The following is a 19,475-nucleotide window of genomic DNA, read 5'->3' on the forward strand; positions in this document are numbered from 1 at the left end:
TGCTCCAAATGACGCACCTTCTCTATGAATCCGGCAAAACGGTCGTTCAGCCCATGGAGCAGTTCTTTCTCATTCATTTTCGTCAACACCCCGGTAAATGGGTCTGATAAATCGAAAAGGCTCTCCGATGATCTCGGAACAGATCCGAATTCGCTCTTCAGTGTTGTCGCATAGCCTCTGTTCATATATGCGATAGTCGACTCAAAGCCAACGGTCCTGGACGCAGAGGGGGATCCGGTCAGTTTGGGTTGATAGCAGGAATACCCAGCTTGAGGTCCCCTATGCGGAGAACCTGAGCGATAGTCCATTCTGTGGCTCATATTGCCTCAGTAAACTCAGCCGTGTTGGTGTGCAGGATAAGCACCGTGGCTCCTACCTTTTATACCCCCTCTGTCTGCTCGCGCTGCAGAATAGAACTGTCCATAGTGCTGAAAATGTATAGAATCAGCTGTAGGCTTGACTGTCTGCCAACGCGTGCATCCTCACCTGTGTTCTCTCTCTCTCCATCTCTTTCTCTCCCTCATCGTTTTGTCGCAGACAGCATTGACGCATAGGAGATCATTTCACTTTGAAACGCCAGCAGTCTACAATGACACCTCAAAATTACAAGTCATATGTCTTTAATACATTGTCAGGTGGTCAAACTATTGTTTTATCCAAGGGGCTATATCTTTCCTTGTTTGGATGATTTTTTTAAATTATAGAAAGGGGCTGCAGATTCTGGTTTGGCTGAATGTGCTTGCCTTGTAATATAACTGTATATTACTGTATATAAGAGAGTGTAATGCAAGTGTAAAATAGTCATGTAAGAATGACCCTAAGCCTAGACATAACTGCTCCCATTTCTCAGTCAAGCAGCACTTTTAAAGGGCATTTCAAACACTTTTCAACCTCATATACATCATCTCCAGCACGAAACCAGTGAAAATTAGGTTGAAAACGGGTGGAATTGCTCTTTAATCTTGCACCTTTTTACAAATGTCTACATGAGGAAAATGCATGGGTCTGCTTGGCTTGGCGGAGACAGGCTGGCTGAAAAGGGTTGGCCTGGATGTGTTCCAGTGATACAGCTTTCATTTACACCTCACAGTATACAGTAGGTTGCTCATAGAAATCAATGATGTATTTCAGTGAATAATGTGAATATGATATCAGAATATGATATTTACTCTTTTTAATCAGATGTGAAAACCTCTATAGAGAGATTAGTAAATAGAAAATGTGACTAAACAATGTCTCAGTAAAATAGTGTATCACCACTAAAACAAGTACTACATTAACTCCATGTCACTTGATAGATGTTTGTTAGAAAAGGATACACAGTGATTCACATATTTTAACACATTTCACATTCAACATTTTTATAATTTCGGGGTATTGTAATATGTAACCCCTAACTGCCCTCACCCCACCCCCTATGCAAAAAAAGTGTTGAGAAAGTGCTTTTAGAACAGGTGAAAGTTACTCAGTAGATACACTGACTGTACACAACTTCCTAATATTGCGTTGCACTCAAGTTGAAAGCGTTCCACAGGGATGCTGGCACATGTTGATTCCATTGCTTTCCACAGTTGTGTCATGCATGCCATGGAAGAACTGGGCCATTTTTAGCTTCCAGGAATGTGTACAGATCCTTGCGACATGGGGCTGTGAATTATCATGCTGAAACACTCTGTTCACACCATTGACATGAGCAAACCACTCGCCCACACAATGCCATACATGCTGTCTGCTGTCTGCCCGGTATGGTTGAAACCGGGATTTATCCGTGAAGAGCACACTTCTCCAGCGTGCCAGTGGCCATCAAAGGTGAGCATTCGGCCCACTGAAGTCGGTTACGTTGCCAAACTGCAGTCAGGTCAAGACCCTGGTGCGGACGACGAGCACGCAGATGACCTTCCCTGAGACTGTTTTTGACAGTTTGTGCAAAAATGCTTTGGTTGTGCAAACCCATAGTTTCATCAGCTGTCCGGGTGGCTGGTCTCAGACGATCCCGCAGGTGAATAAACCGGATGTGGAGGTCCTGGGCTGGCGTGGTTACACGTGGTCTGCGGTTGTGAGGCCGATTGGACGTGCTGCCAAATTCTCTAAACGATGTTGGAGGCGGCTTATGTTAGATAAATGAACATTCAATTATCTGGCAACAGCTCTGGTGGACATTCCTGCAGTCAGCATGCCAATTGCACGCTCCCCAAAAACTTGAGACATCTGTGGCATTGTGATGTGTGAGCTCAACTGTGAATGGTCCTGGAGCACCAAAAAAAAATGTTAAGGGAAGCCAGTTTGCATTTGGTTTCACTCCAATCATATCACATTGAGAGCAATACATCATTTCCCGAAACCCCTTGAATAGTTGCTTTTCTGTTGTGTTGTTGTAGCTAGCTAGCTACAATTGACCCTTTCCTAAATTAGCCATGGATGGAGATAGGGAGTTGGACTTGTGGTTTTACTCAATTCCAGTACTAGCCAATGATTATAATAGCGATTCTGATCTAACCAAAAATGCATACATTGTTGTGCCCCAGGCCAGAGGACGGAAGTTTAATATGTAGCTAGATGTAGAAGGCAAATGTTAACTATCACAGTTAGGCTAGTGAGCAAGCATTGTAGCCAGGTGGCCATGGACAACAAAAAATAAAAGTGAATACTGTATGACAGAGTCACAAACCGTTTTGTCAACATGACAAAGGATGGCATTGACGTTTCTCTACAAGTAGGTTGAGTCAACATGTTTTTTCAACTTGCACGAACGCATGTACACACACATAAAAATAAATCAGAACCTACAGTCTCACTCGTGCCATAATCACTTCCCTTTCTGTCAACCAATGGGCATAAATCCAGGGGAGTATGTCAACTCACCCCTTGTGTCTCACTTGATATTTTGGAGCAAAAGTCTTCCAAAGACCTCCCACCTCTCCACCAGCATGTAACCTGGAGAGCCGTCATCGCATCCCTCTTCTCCCAGCTGGAGGGTTTCGATGCCAGCTGTCCAGCATAGAGCAATCTGTTATCAGCATCTGGTTCTGTGGAGCATTCCTCTGAGACGAGGCCTACCCCAAAACTACCACATGGTATTCTGTTGTCATTCAGTTAAGCCAGTACTCAATTGAAATCTAATAAACAATTATTTTAGTCACACCCTGAAAAAAACTACAATCTCTGGGAGTGAAAGGTAGTTATTTAGCTCTTACTGAGACAGAGGCTGACATGCTTTCGAATTTCAAGTAAAAAGTTAATCTCACTCGTACACGTACAGTACTTGTTGAAAATAGCATCTATTTATTCCAGCCCTTCATGTTTACCACATCTCAAATAAATCCCCAATAAATCACAGTTGGTTTGGAGTAAGCATGGGTTAAGCATTTGTCATCACAGGTTAGTATGAGTTAGCATGGGTTATCGTTAGCGTTTGATGGCCAGGGTGAGCCCGTCGCCCACAGTGAGCATGCTCAGATCGATCCTCTGATCAGTGTGGAGTTTCTTGTTGAGCTTGTCCAGAGTCTGGGAGGTCAGGTCATCAGGAGCAGGGTCCACCACTTTACCACTCCAGAGTACCTGGGGGGAGAAGGTGGGGGGATCAGAGATTCAGGTGAGGTATCCTGTGGTCAGAAGGTCAGAAAGACAGGTCAAGGAAGGGTAATTAGATAGACAGGTGATAGACAGGTCAAGGAAGGGTAATCAGATAGACAGGTGATAGACAGCTCAAGGAAGGGTAATTAGATAGACTGGTGATAGACAGGTCAAGGAAGGGTAATCAGATAGACAGGTGATAGACAGCTCAAGGAAGGGTAATTAGATAGACAGGTGATAGACAGGTGATAGACAGGTCAAGGAAGGGTAATTAGATAGACTGGTGATAGACAGGTCAAGGAAGGGTAATTAGATAGACAGGTGATAGACAGGTCAAGGAAGGGTAATTAGATAGACAGGTGATAGACAGCTCAAGGAAGGGTAATTAGATAGACAGGTGATAAACAGGTCAAGGAAGGGTAATTAGATAGACAGGTGATAGACAGGTCAAGGAAGGGTAATTAGATAGACAGGTGATAAACAGGTCAAGGAAGGGTAATTAGATAGACAGGTGATAGACAGGTCAAGGAAGGATAATTAGATAGACAGGTGATAGACAGCTCAAGGAAGGATAATTAGATAGACAGGTGATAAACAGGTCAAGGAAGGGTAATTAGATAGACAGGTGATAGACAGGTCAAGGAAGGATAATTAGATAGACAGGTGATAGACAGGTCAAGGAAGGGTAATTAGATAGACAGGTGATAGACAGGTCAAGGAAGGGTAATTAGATAGACAGGTGATAGACAGCTCAAGGAAGGGTAATTAGATAGACAGGTGATAAACAGGTCAAGGAAGGGTAATTAGATAGACAGGTGATAGACAGGTCAAGGAAGGATAATTAGATAGACAGGTGATAAACAGGTCAAGGAAGGGTAATTAGATAGACAGGTGATAGACAGGTCAAGGAAGGGTAATTAGATAGACAGGTGATAGACAGGTCAAGGAAGGGTAATCAGATAGACAGGTGATAGACAGCTCAAGGAAGGGTAATTAGATAGACAGGTGATAGACAGGTCAAGGAAGGGTAATTAGATAGACAGGTGATAGACAGGTCAAGGAAGGGTAATCAGATAGACAGGTGATAGACAGGTCAAGGAAGGGTAATCAGATAGACAGGTGATAGACAGGTCAAGGAAGGGTAATCAGATAGACAGATTAGAGGAGTGAGGTGAAGTGGGAGACAGGTGAGGAGAGAGGCTCAGACTGAGGACAGAGGTGATAGGTTTCCCAAAGATTGGAAAGCTGCCGTGGTCATCCCTCTCTTCAAAGGGGAAGACACTCTAGACCCATTACGCTACAGACCTATATCTATCCTACCCTGCCTTTCTAAGGTCTTCGAAAGCCAAGTCAACAAACAGATTACCGACCACTTCGAATCCCACCGTACCTTCTGCGCTATGCAATCTGGTTTCAGAGCTGGTCATGGGTCTACCTCAGCCACGCTCAAGGTCATAAACGATATCATAACTGCCATCAATAAGAGACATTACTGTGCAGCCGTATTCATCGACCTGGCCAAGGCTTTCGACTCTGTCAATCACCACATTCTTATTGGCAGACTCAACAGCCTTGGTTTCTCAAATGACTGCCTCGCCTGGTTCACCAACTACTTCTCTGATAGAGTTCAGTGTGTCAAATCGGAGGGCCTGTTGTCCGGACCTCTTGCAGTCTCTATGGGGGTGCCACAGGGTTCAATTCTCTGGCCACCTCTCTTCTCGGTATACATCAATGATGTCGCTCTCGCTGCTGGTGATTCTCTGATCCACCTCTACGCAGACGACACCCTTCTGGCCCTTCTTTGGACACTGTGTTAACTAACCTCCAGACGTGCTTCAATGTCATACAGCTCTCCTTCCGTGGCCTCCAACTGCTCTTAAATGCAAGTAAAACTAAGTGCATGCTCTTCAACCGATCACTGCCCACACATGCCCGCCCGTCCAGCATCACTACTCTGGACAGTTCTGACTTAGAATATGTGGACAACTACAAATACCTAGGTGTCTGGCTAGACTGTAAACTCTCCTTCCAGACTCACATTAAGCATCTCCAATCCAAAATTAAATCTAGAATCGCCATCCTATTTCGCAACAAAGCATCCTTCACTCATGCAGCCAAACATACCCTCGTAAAACTGACCACCCTACCGATCCTCGACTTTGGCGATGTCATCTATAAAATAGCCTCCAACATTCTACTCAACAAATTGGATGCAGTTTATCACAGTGCCATCCGTTTTGTCACCAAAGCCCCATATATTACCCACCACTGCGACCTGTACGCTCTCGTTGGCTGGCCATCGCTTCATACTCGTTGCCAAACCCACTGGCTCCAGGTCATCTACAAGTCTCTGCTAGGTAAAGCCCCGCCTTATCTCAGCTCACTGGTCACCATAGCAGCACCCACTTGTAGCACGCGCTCCAGCAGGTCACCCCCAAAGCCAATTCCTCCTTTGGCCGCCTCTCTTTCCAGCTCTCTGCTGCCAATGACTGGAACGAACTGCAAAAATCTCTGAAGCTGGAGACTCTTACCTCCCTCACTAGCTTTAAGCACCAGCTGTCAGAGCAGCTCACAGATCACTGCACCTGTACATAGCTCATCTGTAATTTGCCCATCCAATCTACCTCATCCCCATACTGTATTTATTTATTTATCTTATTCCTTTGCACCCCAGTATCTCTACTTGCACATTCATCTTCTGTACACCCTACCATTCCAGTGTTTAATTGCTATATTGTAATTACTTCGCCACCATGGCATATTTATTGCCTTACCACTCTTATCCTACCTCATTTGCACATGTTGTATATAGATTTTTCTACTGTATTTTTGATTGTATGTTTGTTTATTCCATGTGTAACTCTGTGTTGTTCCATGTGTCGAACTTCTTTGCTTAATCTTGGTCAGGTCGCAGTTGTAAATGAGAACTTGTTCTCAACTAGCCTACCTGGTTAAATAAAGGTTAAATAAAAAATGTATAAATAAATCTTTCTCTGTGTTTTATATGTAGGCCTATCTTTTCATGCATCTTTACCTTAGTTAGCTTATTAGATCAAATCGATTGCATGCTGGCATTATTCAAATCATATTCAAAATCACGACTCGCTTGTAGGAATAAAAGTTTGGGCATAGGCTACTCACATTATCGATGGCAATGATGCCCCCTTGTCTCACAAGCTCAAGAGACTTCTCGTAATATCTGTCATAGTTCCGTTTGTCCGCATCGATGAACACAAAGTCATAGGTGCCAGCTTCCCCAGCAGCTATCAACTCATCTAGGACAAACAAAAGATCACGTTGAAAAGGATTCACCCGTTTCACAACGGAATCGTGTTTGGGTTCGTTAAAATCAGTCACCTACCCAGTGTTTTTATACACATTTGAAGACGGACATTAATTTTATCCTCGACTCCGGCCTAGAAAAGAGAAAGGATGACAAGGGTAGTTAGTCTAGGCATCTGTACTGTTAAGTCCATTTAAATGTTTCAATGTGCTTTAAATAAAATGTTGACTTGATTTCGAGTTTAGATTGTTTGAAGCAGATAATACCAACCATTTTTTTTAAGAAGCTCTTAATTTGGCATTGGGAAAAACACGAGATGAACTGTTACAAAAAAGACCCGCTTAAGCTAAAGAACACTCCGTAATGTTCACAACCACATATACTTTGAATTCACGAAAAGTGGGAGGTGTGGTCAAGAAACACTGGTATATTTTATCATCAGACCCAGCTTTGCCGGCTGAATTTAAAAATCACTCACTTATTGTGTATAGGAGAGGAATTTACGCGATAAATTGGTTCATGCCAACTGCCAGACACAACAGAAAATGTGTGTGAATATTGTGTGAAAGTGTGAATATTTCTGCCACCCACACACAGGAAAACGGTTCCAAATAAATGACATTATTAGGTGTTCCACCACCCATGTTATTTACATTATTAAATGTCCATGTGGGCTCAGCTATGTCGGTAAATCATCCCGCTCTCTCAAACAGAGAATTAGTGAACATAAAAGTTCAATCAGGAGAAACGACAGGGATTATCCAGTCGCAGTACATTTCAATGACCTAAAGCATGACATTTCTACCTTTATATTTTGTGGCATAGAGAAAGTTAAGATATCAGACAGGGGAGGTGATATTAATAATAGTCTGAGTAAAAGAGAATGTTTTGGGATTTTCACCCTCCAGACATTATTTCCTAAAGGACTTAATGATGAAATGCCTATGTATGTTATGTTGTGAATTTGAATATTTGAATATGTGTGCCTATGTGCCTACTCTGATGTTTTCCGTACGATGTACCCAATGACTAATGAAAACTTGCTATGTCCTCATTGTGGTTTTACAGACGTGTATAATACGTCTTATTTATACACTTTTGTAATATTTATGCAATGCATATTGTTATATTTGGTAGCACTTATTTGTTTTTCCTTTGCCTCCAACCCCCTTTGATGTGTGGAACGGATGTGGGTGGGGCTAGGTGTACATTTAAAAAAATCACAAAAGCTCTGACGAAGGCCGTGAGGCCGATACGTAACCTTATTAAATATCAGTGATACTATCAAGAGCAGTGTGCGGTTTCTTTGTTCAACTGTTGCCATGCACCTGTAAATAAGATTGTTCAGATGTGCGAGTGCCTTTTGAATTTTTTAACAGACAATACCAACCATTTTCTGTCACAATGGTTGACCTGTGTTGTGTACAGTAGTATTTCTACTGTTTGGAGGGGGGCATTACGTTCATTGTAGGGATTCTCTGCTGCTTGGCTTTGCACCTTTTCGTAGACACTTTCTTCTGAGCAGACGGCCTCACTACTCCACCCACAGCACTTTGTGAAGTCTGACTGACAGATGTTCGATACTGAATATGCTGTATTGAAGCTTTTGGAGAGACAATCAATGTTTCTGAATTCCAACGGGTTGAATGGGTTTAGATGTTGTTTTGGGGTTGAATACTGGACAAACAGATCTAATTCCTGTCTAGAGGAATATTGGAGCTAGTAAACTAGCTGAATGACTAGCGGAATGTTGATCTGACCTCTTTAAAGAAAGGTTTAGCAATGTTCACGTATTCGTCGTCTATTTCACATGCTACCACTTGACCACTCTCTGGTACAACCAACGCCATGTTCAGGGTGTTGTACCCCGTGTACATCCCTGGAGAGAGGAAAATATTAACATTAGTCTCTTCTGATATTAGAATGAGGGCAGTTCATTCAGAATTAGTGAATGTTGAAAAGATTGGCACAATGAAAGATGTTCCAAATAATATAGTAACATTAAATGTTTTCAGGATGAAGCTTGTTTTATCATTACATACCAATTTCAATGGTTTTGCTGGCATTGATCAGTTTGGCCAGATTTGCCATCAGTTGTGCTTGTTCACTAGCAACCAGCATGATGCTCCATGGGTCCTCAAGGGTTTTCTGCAACATGAAGGAAGGAGAATTTTTATTTTATTTAACCTTTATTTAACTAGGTAAACCATTTAATAACAAATTCAATGATGGCCTACCAAAAGGCCTTCTGCGGGGACGGGGGCTGGGATTCATGTTTTTTTAAATATAGGGCAAAACACACATCACGACAAGAGAGACAACACAACAGTGCATAAAGAGAGACCTAAGACAACAACATAGGAAGGCAGCAACACAACACAACACAGCATGTTAGCAACACATCATGACAACAACATGGTAGCAACACAACATAGTAGCAGCACAAAACATGGTACAAACATTATTGGGCACAGTCAACAGCACAAAGGGCAAGAAGGTAAAGACAACAATACATCACGCAAAGCAGAGATTGACATAAAACTGTCTAGTTTGAGTGTTTGTTGCAGCTCGTTCCAGTCGCTAGCTGCAGTGAACTGAAAGACGAGCGACCCAGGCATTTGTGTGCTTTGGGGACCTTTAACAGACTGTGACTGGCAGAATGGGTGTTGTATGTGGAAGATTAGGGCTGCAGTAGATATCTCAGATAGGGGGGAGTGAGGCCTAAGAGGGTTTTATAAATAAGCATCAACCAGTGGGTCTTGCGACGGGTATACAGAGATGACCAGTTTACAGAGGAGTACAGAGTGCAGTGATGTGTTCTATAAGGAGCATTGGTGGCACATCTGATGGCCGAATGGTAAAGAACCTCTAGCGAGAGCACCCTTACCTGCCGATCTATAAATTACATCTCCATAATCTAGCTTGGGTAGGATGGTCATCTGAAACAGGGTTAGTTTGGCAGCTGGGGTGAAAGAGGAGCGATTACGATAGAGGAAACAAAGTCTAGATTTAACTTTAGCCTGCAGCTTTGATTTGTGCTGAGAGAAGGACAGTGTACCGTCTTGCCATACATGACCTTTGTTGTGGAGGTGTTCAGAACAAGGTTAAGGGTTGAAAAAGCTTGTTGGACACTAAGAAAGCTTTGTTACAGAGCGGTTAACACAAAATCAGAATGATGTTGTTTGATTTCAAACATCGACAAAAAAGACTAAAACATGACTTTTTTTATGACATAATCTAATCGAACAATGTAATTACGCCGTATTGCTGACTGCAGCTTCTCAGCACAGTGTTTGTATAGTACTGTGCTGACCTCTAGTGGTTATAGTAGCCTATTGAACTGTCATGATACTGTAGAAAACCAGTGTCTCTCTGTACACATCTGGTTTGTATGTACAGTACATTCCTGCTTTTCATCTCATAAACACCCTGGTTCTCCCCAGTCTTACCAGTCCAACCCTAGCCCTAGTTTCATGTCCTCATCCCGGTTCAACCCTAACACTAGCCTCAACCTCAACCCTAATCCTGGCTCTAACCCAGTCCAGTCTTACCAGTCCAACCCTAGCCCTAGTTTCATGTCCTCATCCCGGTTCAACCCTAACACTAGCCTCAACCTCAACCCTAATCCTGGCTCTAACCCAGTCCAGTCTTACCAGTCCAACCCTAGCCCTAGTTTCATGTCCTCATCCCGGTTCAACCCTAACACTAGCCTCAACCTCAACCCTAATCCTGGCTCTAACCCAGTCCAGTCTTACCAGTCCAACCCTAGCCCTAGTTTCATGTCCTCATCCCGGTTCAACCCTAACACTAGCCTCAACCTCAACCCTAATCCTGGCTCTAACCCAGTCCAGTCTTACCAGTCCAACCCTAGCCCTAGTTTCATGTCCTCATCCCGGTTCAACCCTAACACTAGCCTCAACCTCAACCCTAATCCTGGCTCTAACCCAGTCCAGTCTTACCAGTCCAACCCTAGCCCTAGTTTCATGTCCTCATCCCGGTTCAACCCTAACACTAGCCTCAACCTCAACCCTAATCCTGTCTTTAACCCAGTCCAGTCTTACCAGTCCAACCCTAGCCCTAGTTTCATGTCCTCATCCCGGTTCAACCCTAACACTAGCCTCAACCTCAACCCTAATCCTGTCTTTAACCCAGTCCAGTCTTACCAGTCCAACCCTAGCCCTAGTTTCATGTCCTCATCCCGGTTCAACCCTAACACTAGCCTCAAAAACAACCACAACCCTAACCCTGGCTCTAACCCAGTCCAGCCTTACCAGTCTGAGTTTGGTCATGACAGGATGTTCTCTCAGTGAGTTGTTCACGACATACTGCAGCACTGGGTCGTTCTTCCCTCCACTGTGGCTCTTACCTGGCAGGGCAGATCCTATTCCTGTGCCTGACCAAAAAAACATCAGTTACAAATTTAGTTTTGCATGGTAACCCATCTAAACGTCATTTTAATTGTCAGCCCCAAAGCCGTGTTCGCAACCATGGCAAATATTGATTACAGCGGGTTCAGGATTTAGCAAGTTAACCTTTGTAAAGAATTCTTTACTGTCAACATTAGGATAAGAAATTCCAGTGCTTAAAGATGTTAAAAAGATGGATATTCTCTGAGTCTGTGCCCTTGTTTGGCCTGTAAGGAAAAAACAGAGTGGTGTGGGCTTACTGGTCAAAAACAGCTGATTTTTCCAGCTCAGCCAATGAGATGTGCATGCACTTGGATATTCAAACGATCTACCAACTCAGAGTTCCATGTGGGGTCAAGCTGCTCTGGCTGCCCCTGATGTCCAGCATGCAGACTTGCCTTTGCAGCTTGTAAACCACGTTGTGTGGAGGCCCTGTTTTGACACTCTTTCTTGTTGGTTAGCGGTCTATCTACGTTTGCAGCGATTGCTAGCGTGCTAGCTAAGTGCTTCTTAACAGCCAACTCTTATTAACCACATCATTTGAAAAAGTGATTGGCGAGATAGTTGTTGCAATCCTGGGGCCTCATTTATAGCCATTGCGTAAATTGCACACTAAACTTGGTGCATGGCATGCATATGTATGTTTCCTATTTACTAATCAGGCCCGTCCTGAAACTGTGTGCGTATCAACAAACATTAAACCCGCGCCTGAAAATGCCCATCGTTCACCTTTTATTGTGACAATAACGCCCTTATTTCCTGTATACTTTGGAACTAGGCCAAGGCATTTTTCTAAAGGAAATAGCGAACTTGATCAAATGTCTTTGAAGGTGATGACAGAATGTTTAACCTTTGCAGTGACATTTGCTGTAGGCCGTGGCTATCTGACAGACAAAAAGTTTATGTAAGACAACAACAAAGGCAAATAGCTGTGGACCTGTAAACAGACCGTTTGAATTCAATAGGACCTAATGTTTTGCATTTACTTTTTCTCCAACCTACGCTGCTGCACTGCGTAAATTCTAGAACATTGTCTACTCACAGTGATGGCCATAACTTACACACTTCAATGCAAAATGTCATATGTCTGTTCACCTGTTAAATTCTACTGTATGTTATAAACCAGATTCCTTTCTGTGCATAGAGCAAAATACTTGAATTAATAGCGTATCTAATAGGCCCAGTTAAATGAGACATGCGCATGGTAATTGTTTGTAGTCTGTGGCTACTTCGGGAATATGAACCCATCATGTTCAAAAAAGTTTAAGAATTTATTCCGCAATGGTTCTGAAAATATGTATTATGTGTATAAACACAATATTGTCTACTAGAGAAATGTGAAATGACAGTATTCAGAGGAAAACTACAGAAGTAACCTACAACCGTCTGTGCTACCGTTAATAAACTGTGCTCTGGATCTGAGCTCTGGATAGGATGATTTACAGTCAAATAACTTTGTAAGTCGCTCTGGATAAGAGCGTCTGCTAAATGACTTAAATGTAAATGTAAATGTTTATTGTTATGAACAAGCGTGTCCAGTATATCCCCCACATGCACAACATACTAATCTACTTGCCTGCTTGCAATGCAAAACTTCAACCACTAGAAAGTGCATACACAGTCTAAAGTTTGCTGGAAGGTGAGCCCATTTTCAAGTCAAGTTCAGTTTTTATAAATTCTAACTTTTGTGTGAAAACTGGTGCACGCACATTTTGGGGTATATTTTGTATGTATGTAAATGTTTATAAATGAGGCCCCCGAGCCTAAGTCTCCCCCCTCGTCAGCAGGTACTGTAGCCTAGCGGTTAGAGCCGAAAGGTTGCTGGATCGAATCCCCGAGCTGACAACGTAAAAATCTGTCATTCTGCCCCTGAACAAGGCAATTAACCAACTGTTCCCAGGTAGGCTGTCATTGTAAATACCAATTTGTTCTTAACTGACTTGCCTAGTTAAATAAAGGTTAAATAAAAACAATTTTCTCCTCTCTACTGGAAAAATTGCACAGCGAGATATTTACCTGTTAGTGCAAGAACAAGCTGAATGTAGAAATACATCTTGATATCTGGAGCCATTTTGGAAGTGTGTCTATTCAGCTATATAGAGTGAACACCAAAGAGACTGTATTGAGGGAATGTGGGTCTACTATTTATACAGAGTGGATGGGAAAGTCCACTGGTCTCCATGTGTGTTTGTTTTGAACTATCTTTTTGGGTGAGGGACAAGATAGACCACTCTGTATGTAAACACTTTCCTCACAATGTGTTTTCCAGACACCACCCCATGATCCCCATGATGTAAGAGTGGAGTTTCCAAGGTGTCAGCCAAAGGGAACCATTGTTTGAAGCTCACTGTATGCAGTACAGAGGGTCAAATAATACATACAAATACTAGATGTGTAACGCAGACACTGGGAGTTAGGAAGCAAGTACATTTAATAATAAATAGAACAATACAAAACAAGAGTTTAGCATCTGGACATGAGAAAGATAACTAATACTGCCTGGGGAAACAGCCAAAGGGAATGACAGACATAAGGTAGGTAATCATAGAAGTGATGTAGTCTCATGAGGCGCAGGTGCGCGTAACGATGGTGGCAGTTGTGCGTAATAATAAGTAAACTGCCGACAATGAGCGCCAGAGAGGGGAAGGGGGAGTAGACGTGACAGTACCCCCTCCCTGACTTGTGGCTCAAGCTGCAGGACGCCGACCAGAGAAACAATCCAGAGTACCAGGAGCAGGCCGGTCGCCTCTGATGAATCACAGGAACCTGAAGAGCCAGCTGAAGAGCGGGAACAAGTCGTGCCGGTTGAGGCGCGGGAGCCTGATGAGCCAACCGAGACTTAAGAGCCTGTTGAACCAGCTGAGGCTTGGAAGCCTGACGGACTGGCTGAGGCATCCCCGGTAGCTTCGGCAGTGGCCCTTGGACCCGACATCACCAGCAAAAAACAACAACAACAAAAATCACTGTTGCTTCAATTTGTTGAGGCAGTATTCTGTAACGCAGACGCTGGGAGTCAGCAAGCAAGTACAGGGGGTGAAATGAATAATAAATGGAACAATACAAAACAAGAGTAGCGTCTGGACATGGAAACATAACTAATACTGGCTGGGGAACGAACCAAAGGGAATGACAGACATAAGGTAGGTAATCAAAGAAGTGATGGAGTCCAGGTGAGTCTCATGAGGCACAGGTGCGCGTAACGATGGTGGCAGGTGTGCGTAATAATAAGTAAACTGGCGACAATGAGTGCCAGAGAGGGGGAGCGGGAGTAGACGTGACAAGATGTGCCTTGCATTGCCCCCCGGTGGCATAACATTGGGGTTGAGTATGAGCAACACTGTTCAATCAAACTGGAAAAGAAAGCCCAGGTAACTTCTTATGGGCAGGTGGCCAACATCCGGTGAAATTGCAGAGCGCGAAATTCAAACTACAGAATTATAAATATTTAACTTTCATAAAATCACAAGTGTAATACATCAAAATAAAGCTTAACTTATTGTCAATCCAGCCGCTATGTCAGATTTCAAAAAGGCTTTACGGCGAAAGCACACCATGCGATTATCTGAGGACAGCGCCCCGCATACAAAAGCATGAAAAAGATATTTCAACCAGGCAGGTGTGCCAAAAAAGTCAGAAATAGCGATATAATAAATGCCTTACCTTTTATGATCTTCCTCTGTTGGCACTCCAAAAGGTTCCAGTTACATCACAAATGGTCCTTTTGTTCGAAAATGTCCTTCTTTATATCCATAAAAACTCAGTTTAGCTGGCGCGCTTCAGTCAATAATCCACCCAGTTTCCCTCCATCAAAATGCATGCAAAAGGAATCCCAAACGTTACTAATAAACTTTTTCCAAACAAGTCAAACAACGTTTATAATCAAACCTTAGGTACCCTAATACGTAAATAAACTATAAAATTTAAGAGGGAGAATCGTTATTGTCTTTACCGGAGAAAAAAAACATAGAACGCGTTCTCTTCCACGCGCCTGGGAACACTACAGCCAAAATGGGAGCCACCTAGAAAAACTCAAATTTCTGGCAGATTTTTCCAAAAACCAGCATGAAACTCTTTCTAAAGACTTTTGACATCTAGTGGAAGCCCTGGGAACTGCAATCTGGGTGGATTTCGCCTTATAATAAAAGTGACAGCCATTGAAAACAGTGGTAGGCTGAATTGTTTGGGGGGGTGGTTTGTCCTCGGGGTTTCGCCTGCCATATCAGTTCTGTTATACTCACAGACATAATCTTAACAGTTTTAGAAATGTTAGAGTGTTTTCTATCCAAATCTACCAATCATATGCATATCCTATCTTCTGGGCCTGAGTAAAAGGCAGTTTACTTTGGGCACGCTTTTCATCCAGACGTGAAAATACTGCCCCCTACCCAAGAAAGTTTAAGGATCGCCACTTTTTTTCAATTTCCGCCTAAAATATCCAAATCTAACTGCCTGTAGCTCAGGACCTGAAGCAAGGATATGCATATTCTTGATACTATTTCAAAGGAAACACTTTGAAGTTTGTGGAAATGTGAAATTAATGTAGGAATATAACACATTAGATCTGGTAAAAGATAATACAAACCAAAAAACATGTGTTTTCAATTTTTTTTGTTACATCATCTTTGCAATGCAATAGAAAGGCCAGACAGTGATGTAGGGTTCTAGGTGTAATTTAGATGTTGTCCACAAGATGGCAGCAGTGTGTGCAACGTTTCAGACTGATCCAGTGAAAAATTACATCACTACGCAATATGTTGTATCAAGTCTGCCAGGAGTTTGCACAAATGTGCCGAATTGGTCAATTTATACATTTTCAAGTACATAACTATAGAGAACATACAACAACGCTATGGTAATAGAATTGTTTAAGTTTACACACTCCCAGGAATGTCATACATGATGGATCATTAGCTTCCTTACAGAAAAGACACTAACCTTCACACATCTAGATGGCCGGGCGGGGTGTGTGTGGAGCCAGAGAGAGAGCAGTGGGGTCAAACTGCGGAACCCAGTTCCTACATTTGAATATAAAAATAGATTTTTTTCAAACAAAACAACACTACATTTTATCTCTGGGACCCTCCGGATGACAAATCAGAGCAAGATTACTGAATGTAAGTACATTATTTACCTTCAGAGGTGAATGTATCAAACCAGTTGCAATGATAAATGTGTTTTGTTGTTGTGCACTATCCTCAAACAACTCCCATCCCACTCACATCCCCCCAAAACTGTTTTGAAAAGTACCCCCCTTTCCCCTAGAAGTTAAACTAGAGTTGTTGTTTCACGGCAGAGCAAGGACAGCAAGCTTCCTCTGTCTTCCTCTGTCAATTCCCCAATTATGGATGCAGGGATGCAAACAAAAGTTCCTTGCCAACAAGTTCACATAAATGAAATGAGCCACGACATGAACTGTTTTTTTGGGGGGAAGGAAACTCGTCCGAGTGTTGACTGGTATAGGAAAGGGAAGGGATGACTTGGAGTGAGCGTGCAGCACTGCTCAGCTCAGCTTGTCTCAATCCTTCCCAGTGCATGTGGAACATTTCAGCATGCCAATTGCAAGCTCCATCAAAACTTGAGTCATCTGTGGTATTGTGTTGTCTGACAAAACTACAAAAATATAAATGCAACATGTAAAGTGTTGGTTTCATGTTTCATGAGCTGAAATAAAAGATCCCAGAAATGTTCCATAGGCACAAAAAGCTTTTTTCTCTCAAATTTTGTGCACAAATGTGCTTACATCCCTGTTAGTGGGCATTTCTCATTTGCCAAGATAATCCACCCACCTGAAAGGTGTGGCATATCATGAAGCTGATTAAAAAGCATGATCATTACACAGGTGCACCTTGTGCTGGGGACAATAAAAGGGCACTATAAAATGTGCAGTTTTGTGACACAACACAATGCCACAGATGTTTTAAGTTTTGAAGGAGCATGCAATTGGCATGCTGACTGCAGGAATGTCCACCAGAGCTGTTGCCAGAGAATTTTATATTAATTTCTCTACCATAAGCCGCCTCCAAAGTCATTGGAATTTGGCAGTATGTCCAACTGGCCTCACAACCGCAGACCACGTGTATGGCGTCCTGTGGGCGAGCTGTTTGGCGATGTCAACGTTGTAAACACAGTGCCCCATGGTGGCGGTGGAATTATGGTATGGGCAGGCATAAGCTATGGAGAACGAACACAAATGCATTTTATCAATGGCAATTTGAATGCACAGAGATATTGTGACGAGATCAAGGAGATGTGCCGCACTGCATGAGGCAAATGGTGGTCACACCAGATACTGACTGGTTTTCTGAACCACAACTAACTTTTTCGTTAAGGTATCAAATCAAATCACATTTTAAGTGTCACATGCGCCGAATACAACAAGTGTAGACCTTACAGTGAAATACGTACTTACAAGCCCTTAACCAACAATGAGGTTTTAAGAAAATACCTAAAAAAAGTAAGAGATAAGAATAACAAATAATTAAAGAGCAGCAGTAAATAACAATAGGAGGGCTATATACAGGTGGTTCCGGTACAGAGTCAATGTGTGGGGGCACCGGTGTCGAGGTAATTCAGGTAATATGTACATGTAGGTAGAGTTATTAAAGTGACTAAACATAGATAATAACTGAGAGTAGCAGCAGCGTAGAGGGGGGGGGGGGTGTCAATGCAAATAGTCTGGGTAGCCATTTGATTAGATGTTCAGGAGTCTTATGGCTTGGGGGTAGAAGCTGTTTAGAAGCCTCTTGGACCTAGACTTGGTGCTCCGGTACCACTTGCTGTGCGGTAGCAGAGAGAACAGTCTATGACTAGGGGGGCTGGAGTCTGACAATATTTTGGGCGCTCCTCTGACACCGCCTGGTATAGAGGTCCTGGTTGGCAGGAAGCTTGGCCCCAGTGATGTACTGAGCCGTACGCACTACCCACTGTAGTGCCTTGCGGTCGGAGGCCGAGCAGTTGCCATTGCATCACCAGGCAGTGATGCAACCCGTCAGGATGGTCTCGATGGTGCAGCTGTAAAACCTTTTGAGGATCTGAGGACCCACGCCAAATCTTTTCAGTCTCCTGAGGGGGAATAGGTTTTGTCGAGGTGTGCTTGGTGTGCTTGGACCATGTTAGTTTGTTAGTGATGTGGAAGCCATGGAACTTGAAGCTACCCTTACCCTTCAGGAAGTCCAGGATCCAGTTGTAGAGGGAGGTGTTCAGTTCCAGGGTCCTTAGCTTAGTGGTCAGCTTTGAGGGTACTATGGTGTTGAATGCTGAGCTGTAGTCAATGAATAGCGTTCTCACTGTAGGTGTTCCTTTTGTCCAGGTGTGAAAGGGCAGTGTGGAGTGCAATAGAGATTGCATCATCTGTGGATCTGTTGGTGTGATATGCAAATTGGAGTGGGTCTAGGGTTTCTGGGATAATGATGTCGATGTGAGCCATGACCTGCCTTTCAAAGAATTTCATGGCTACAGACTTGAGTGCTACAGGTCAGGAGTCATTTAGGCAGGTTACCTTCGTGTTCTTGGGCACAGGGACTATGGTGGTCTGCTGGTTGAAAATGTTGAAAATGTTTGAAAATATCAGTGAAGACACTTGCCAGTTGGTCAGCGCATGCTCGGAGTACACGTCCTGGTAATCCGTCTGGCCCTGCGGCCTTGTGAATGTTGACCTGTTTAAAGGTCTTACTCATATCGGCTGCGGAGAGCGTGATCATATAGTCGTTCCGAACAGCTGATGCTCTCATGCATGTTTCAGTGTTACTTGCGAGCATAGAAGTTATTTAGCTCGTCTGGTAGGCTCGTGTCACTGGGCTGCTCTCGGCTGTGCATCCCTTCGTAGTCTGTAATAGTTTGCAAGCCCTGCCACATCCGACGAGCGTTGGAGCCGGTGTAGTGACCAACAGATGCATATCTGTATTCCCAGTCATGTGAAATACATAGATTAGGGCCTGATACATTTATTTCAATTGATTGATTTCCTTATACGAACTGTAACTCAATATGTTGCATTTATATTTTTGTTCAATATAAAGGGCTCAACCGTGAGTCTCTGCCATGCTTTGGGGAAATAGGATGCGGGCAAAGGGGAGATTTATTTTGAATTCAACCTAGTGCTGTTGAATTCACCTAGCTTCTACATAGGGGAGAAACTCTGAGAAATTCTATATGTGATGCCGTCTTATCAGGTGAAAGACAGCACAGTATGTAAGAATAGCTGGAAACAGAAG

The 19,475-nt window shown here is 43.1% G+C and overlaps 1 protein-coding gene across 1 annotated transcript; it reads right to left on the reverse strand.

The window, feature by feature from the left end:
- Nucleotides 1-3,259: 3,259 nt before the first annotated feature.
- On the reverse strand, nt 3,260-13,404 carry LOC120017756 (catechol O-methyltransferase domain-containing protein 1-like). The gene is made up of 7 exons (XM_038960723.1): nt 13,279-13,404; nt 11,128-11,249; nt 8,899-9,004; nt 8,617-8,735; nt 6,935-6,989; nt 6,715-6,848; nt 3,260-3,558 (listed from the first exon to the last, which is right to left on the reverse strand). Exons 1-7 carry the CDS (start codon nt 13,331-13,333, stop codon nt 3,406-3,408), a joined length of 744 nt encoding a protein of 247 aa, XP_038816651.1. The 5' UTR covers nt 13,334-13,404; the 3' UTR covers nt 3,260-3,405.
- Nucleotides 13,405-19,475: the final 6,071 nt, after the last annotated feature.

This window comes from Salvelinus namaycush, chromosome 22 (assembly GCF_016432855.1).
Source record: "Salvelinus namaycush isolate Seneca chromosome 22, SaNama_1.0, whole genome shotgun sequence".
NCBI classification, from domain to species: Eukaryota; Metazoa; Chordata; class Actinopteri; order Salmoniformes; family Salmonidae; genus Salvelinus; species Salvelinus namaycush.

Excerpts from the sequence above, each read along its gene's own strand:
- LOC120017756 (XM_038960723.1), bottom strand. The coding sequence starts at position 13,333 with ATGGCTCCAGATATCAAGATGTATTTCTACATTCAGCTTGTTCTTGCA. Across the intron at positions 11,250-13,278 it reads GCTTGTTCTTGCACTAACAG|GCACAGGAATAGGATCTGCC; the intron begins GTAAATATCTCG and ends TTTTTTGGTCAG. Across the intron at positions 9,005-11,127 it reads TCATGACCAAACTCAGACTG|AAAACCCTTGAGGACCCATG; the intron begins GTAAGGCTGGAC and ends TTCATGTTGCAG.